Source organism: Lipotes vexillifer, unplaced genomic scaffold, assembly GCF_000442215.2.
Source record: "Lipotes vexillifer unplaced genomic scaffold, Lipotes_vexillifer_v1.1 scaffold639, whole genome shotgun sequence".
Taxonomy (NCBI): domain Eukaryota; kingdom Metazoa; phylum Chordata; class Mammalia; order Artiodactyla; family Lipotidae; genus Lipotes; species Lipotes vexillifer.
This window is the reverse complement of record NW_006786377.1, coordinates 1,643,009-1,649,164: the sequence shown is the minus strand read 5'-3', so window position 1 is coordinate 1,649,164 and position 6,156 is coordinate 1,643,009. Positions and strand designations below refer to the sequence as shown.

Genomic DNA, 6,156 nt, shown 5'->3' with positions numbered 1-6,156 from the left:
AACTGGTAGATAAAATCTAAAAATACTGAACATATCTATCAGCAGATAATCTATTTCATCACGAATTGAAAATATTCTATATATTCTGTATGTAAAGGAGGTCTTTTCAGTCAAGTTTATTTTATATTAAAAAGATAAAATGTTTATAATAGAGTGCTCCTTTCTCAGGAAAGTAACTAGGAGTAAGGTTGTCTTCTGTACCCATTAAAAGAGCATCTAAGCACATGTAGCCACACATCCCATACCTTCCTGAGCTTCTCAATCATTTCTTCAATGAGAATGTCTCCATTCTGAGAAATTTTGCTTTCCATCTGAGTCAACCATTCGCAAAGCTCCTTGTTCTTTTCACTGAAGACGGCCCATTCATTCAGTCTCTCACTTACTTGCTGCTGCCTTAAAGAGAGCTGAAAAGTTTAAAATGGGAGAAAATGCAAAAGCATAATCAGAGTGGAACTCATACCCTGAGGAAAAGAGCAAATAAACTCTGTTGGATCGACTAAGATGAGCAGTAGTTGTGCATCTCTTTAGGCTACTGTTCCCTGAGGCCCAGTTCCAGGAGCTCTGCTCCAGCCTAGCGAGTTTCACAAGCGGGAGACACTGAATCCGCTGCTTCCCTCCCGAAGAGCCACATGCACATTCACTTATTAAAGGTTCTGAACAGTCTAGCTTCTCGGGACTTCCCCGGTGGTGCAGTGGTTAAGAATCCACCTGCCAGTGCAGGGGGACATGGGTTTGAACCCTGGTCCTGGAAGATCCCACATGCCGTGGAGCAGCTGAGCCCACGAGCCACAACTACTGAAGCCCACACGCCTAGAGCCCGTGCTCTGCAACAAGAGAAGCCACTGCAATGAGAAGCCTGCGCACCGCAACGAAGAGTAGCCCCCAATCGCTGCAACTAGAGAAAGCCCGTGCACGGCAATGAAGACCCAACACAGCCAAAAATAAATAAATAAATAAATTTATTTTAAAAAAATCTAGCTTCTCACTACAGTTGGTTCTGTGCAGCTATGATACAGGATCATGGAATGTACTTTTACTAAAAAGGAAAGAAATAGGAAAGAAAAGAAGGAAAGAAATACAAAAGAAGGAAGGAAAGGGAAAAGGGAAAGAAAAAAAATGAAAGAAAAATAGGGAAGGAGGGAAGAATTAATTGAGCGTCAGGTGTCAGGAGAGAGTGGAGTGTCAGTGGAAGAGGCACAATCCCTGATCAGCTCTATCATGATCACGTTACTTTGAGCAAGTTCTTTTATTTCCCTGCCTGCTTTCTATTTTGATTTTTGTATCTTTGTTTCTTTTCTTTTCCCTGTAACAGCTTTGCTGAGATGTAGTTTCCACACCATTTCCTGTTTAAAGTGTGCGACTCAGCTGTTTTCAGCACGTTCACAGTTCCAAAGCCACCACCACCATCAATGCTATAACGTGTTCATCAATATAAAACACCCCCAAAACCCCCTGTACCCATCAGTACTCACACCTTTGCCTACCCCTGCACCCTCCTCCCAACCTTAACCTACTCTATCTCTGTGGATTTGTCTATTCTGGACATTTCACATAAATGGAATCATTCGATGTGTTATCTTTTGTGATGGGCTCCTTTCACTTAGCATAATGCTTTTAAGGTTCATCAATGTTGGAGCATGCATCAGTAGTTCATTCCTTTTTATTGCTGAACATATGTTTCCATACAGATATACCACATTTTATTTATCAATTCATCTATTGATGGACATTTGAGTTGTGTCCACTTTTTAGCTATTATGAATAATGCTGCTATGAACATGTGAGTACAAGTGTTTGTGTGGACATATGTTGCATTTCTCTTGGGGCACATTCCCAGGAGTAGACTTGCTGGGTTATATGGCAACAGTACAGATTGTTTTGTGAAGTGCCTGTGACATTTTACATTCCCACCAGTAGTAGGGTTCCAATTTCTCCACATCCTCACCAACACCTGTTATTATCTGTCTTCTGGATTGCAGTCATCCTACTGGATATAAAGTGCTATCTCATTGTGGTTTTGATTTGCATTTCCCTGATGGCTAATGATGTTGAGAATCTTTTCATATTCTTGGCCATTTGTATGTCTTCTTTGGAGAACTATCTGGTCAAATTTCTTGCCCATTTCTTACTTGGATTGTTTTTTATTATTGAGTTTTAATAGTTCTTTATACAATATAGATACAATACACCCGTTTTCTTATCTCTAGGCCTAGAATGATCCTTTCCAGAATTCTAAAACTTTCTGACATCAAAATACTCTTGTCTTTGCAGTGCTGGTTGAGATACTAAGGAATGTTTCTAGTTGAGCTAAACTGCACGTTAGCAAAATAAAATGTGATCTGAGTGGTAAGAAGATGATCCACTTTTGCAGACATTCTAAACAGTCATGTTGATAATGCTAGACATTCTGCCATTCACCCCACCACATTAAACACCTACCTTTCAAATTTCCTTTTTCTGGCGATACTTTATTATGAAAAACGTCAGACATACAGAAAAGTTGAAGGAATTGTATGGTAAACAGCTATGATATACTCCCTAGACTCTAAAATTGTTAACATTTTGCTACATTTTGCTTTAACACATATATTCCTTTTTCCATGGATCTATTTTACTCTTCAATGCATTTTGAATGAATTTCCTTTTTTTAAATGAAAATGAAAATATTTCTAAGGTGTTATACACTTCCTAGTTAGCAATTCTGCCTAGGGTTGGCTCTGTTAATGATTAGGTAAATAATATTCAAGGTCCCTCACAGCCCCAAATGTCTGTGATTCTACATCCTAGAAAAGAGCGGGAATTAATCACATGAAAAAGAATAAAATACCTAGGAATAAACCTACCTAAGCAGGCAAAAGACCTATACTCTGAAAACTATAAGATGCTGATGAAAGAAACTGAAGACCACACAAACAGATGAAAAGAAATACCATAGTCTTGGACTGGAAGAATCTATATTGTTAAAATGACCATACTACCCAAGGCAATCTACAGATTCAATGCAATCTCTATCAAATTACCAATGGCATTTTTCACAGAACTAGAATAAAATAATTTTTAATGTGTATGGAAACACAGAAGACTCTGAATAGCCAAAGCAATCTTGAAAAAGAAAAAGGGAGCTGGAGGAATCAGGAGCCCAGACTTCAGACTATATTACAAAGCCACAGTTACCAAAACAGTATGGCACTAGCACAAAAAAGAGACGCACAGATCAATGGAACAGGATAGAAAGCCCAGAAATAAACCCATGCACCTATGGCCAACTACTGCAACAAAGAAGGCAAGAATATATAATGGAGAAAAGACAGTCTCTTCAATAAATGATGCTGGGAAAACTGGACAGCTACATGTAAAAGAATGAAATTAGAACATTCTCTAACACCATACACAAAAATAAACTCAAAATGGATTAAAGACCTAAAGAGAAGACTGGATACTAAAAAACACCTAGAGGAAAACATAGGCAGAACACTTTTTGACATAAATCACAGCAATATCTTTTTGGATCCATATCCTGGAGTAATGGAAATAAAAACAAAAATAAACAGATGGGACCTAATTAAACTTAAAAGCTTTTGCACGGCAAACGAAACCATAAACAAAATGAAAAGACAACCTACAGAATGGGAGAAAATATTTGCAAACGATGCGACCGACAAGGGATTAGTTTCCAAAATATACAAATAGCTCATACAGCTCAATATGAAACAAACAAACAACCCAATCAAAAAAAGGGCAGAAGATCTAAATAGACATTTCTCCAAAGAAGACATACAGATGGCTAACAGGCAATGAAAAAGTGCTCAACATCACTAATTATTAGAGATAGGAAAATCAAAGCTACAACGAGGTATCACCTGACACCGGTCAGAATGGCCATCATCAAAAAGTCTATAAATAATAAGTGTTTGAGAGGGCGTAGAGAAAAAGGAACCCTCCTACACTGTTGGTGGGACTGTAAATTGGTGAAGCCACTATGGAGAACAGTACGGAGGTTCCTTAAAAAAATAAAAATGGAGTTACTATATGATCCTGCAACCCCGCTCCTGGGCATACATCTGGAGAACCCTCTAATTTGAAAAGATAAATGCACCCCTATGTTCATAGCAGCACTATTTACAATAGCTAAGACATGGATGCAACCTAGGTGTCCATCAACAGATGAACGAATAAAGAAGATGTGGTGTGTGTATACACACACACACACACACACACACACACACAGGAATATTACTCAGCCATAAAAAATAATGAAATAATGCCATCTGCAGCAACATGGATGGATCTAGAGATGATCATATTAAGTGAAGTCAGACAGAGAAAGACAAATATCATATGATATCACTTATATGTGGAATCTAAAAAAATGATACAAATGAACTTGTTTACAAAACAGAAATAGACTCACAGACATAGAAAACAAGCTTATGGTTACCAAAGGGGACAGCGGGTGGGGGCGCGGGATAAAGTAGGAGGTTGGGATTAACATATACACACTATTATATATAAAATAGATAACCAACAAGGACCTACTGTGGAGCACAGGGAACTCTACTCAATATCCTGTAATAAGCCATAATGGAAAAGAATCTGAAAAATTATACATTATATATATATATATATATATAAATAACTGAATCACTTTGCTGTACACCTGAAACTAATGCAACATTGTAAATTAACTACACTTCAATTTAAAAAATGGTTAAAAAAATACTGAAGAAGTTATCTCAAAAAAATTAAAAAAATGTTGGGAATTAGACTATGAGCCCAGGATACCTATACCAGGGCCAAACTTAGTGAGCTGCTTAGATGGTGAACCCCATAACCTGCCATAATTTTTGAAATGCCACCATTAGAAATTCTCGCTTTTGAGTTAATATGATCTTTTAAAATAAAAATTTCTCTGGGTAGAGTGACACTGATTAATCCATTAAGTATTTCCCCATTAGTATAATTCAGTTTACCATGAATTTTTCTTTGAGGCAGAAAAATACAGAACAACAGTGCATTTACTTGATGTGGGTATTGATAGGAATGAGAAAACCCAAGAAAACAAGATTAAAAGTTTTGGAGACAAATTTCACCTACATTAAGCTCTACCGAGACAGCACTGAAGAGCACAATCCGTCCAGCACCATTTTCCTCTCAATCTCTGACAGCAGAGTGTCATCTGATCTGCTAAGATTTTGAACTTTCTCGTGGATATGACTTTCTTTTTCATTCACAGAGCAGCAGAGTCAGGCTGGTATTAAAATTCTGCTTCGACTGATGTCCAAGTTGAAACTATATTTTCACAGTTGAAACTGCCTGAAGCAACTATTTTCCATGCATAGGTTAGAAACCCCTGCCTTTCAGACTTCAGACTAACAAGTCTTGCTATGTGCATCGCCTCTCTGCCTCTTCCCCCAAATCTTGGCCATCAGCAAGAATAAATTCTAGGGCTTTTCTCAACAACATCTGCAGGGAAGATGACTACATAACAGAAAAATATTCTTACTTTAAGGGGTAGGTATTACTCTGATTTCAGAGACAGGGACAGAGGAGGTCAGACAAATTTGAGGCATTTGTTTATATCAATACAAAATAGAACCAGCAAAGGGATTCCCTGGCGGTCCAGTGGTTAGACTGGAAAGACGCCACGCTTTCACTGCCGAGGGCCGGGGTTCAATCCCTGGTTGGGGAACTAAGATCCTGCAAGCTGCATGGCATGGCCAAAAAAAAAAAAAAAAAAAGGACCAGCAGCAGCAAAGCTTGAATCTTTGATACAGGTTTTTGCAATATAACATTATGATCAAACATCCAGAGGCAGATGAGGTTCAAGAACAATCTCCATCACTTACTAATGATATGACCAGGGCAAGGTTACTCATCTTTCTTAAGCTTTACTTTTGTCATTTGTAAATTAATCTTTCATTTGTTCCAAAATTCATTAAACAAATGTTTATGGTTTGCAGTATACATGTGTCTACTATGTGCCATGCACTGTCTTATGCACCGGAATACTGTAAGCTCATAACAGAATATATTCTTCAAACAGGAAAATAAATTTAGAAAGTGACTAGTATATCCTAAAGACTTAACAAAAGTTCAGTCTACTTAACTATATATGACAACAGGGCAACGTTTGACTTTTTTTTTTTTTTTTTTTTT

At 37.6% G+C, this 6,156-nt stretch overlaps 1 protein-coding gene across 1 annotated transcript in view; it reads right to left on the bottom strand.

Moving 5' to 3' along the window:
* SYNE1 (spectrin repeat containing nuclear envelope protein 1) overlaps positions 1–6,156 on the bottom strand; it is a 385,453-nt gene that overhangs the window by 63,516 nt on the left and 315,781 nt on the right. Inside the window, exon 126 of the mRNA XM_007458743.1 lies at positions 246–404. Within this exon, the coding sequence (XP_007458805.1) occupies positions 246–404 (159 nt within the window). The remainder of the gene's footprint in view (positions 1–245; positions 405–6,156) is intronic.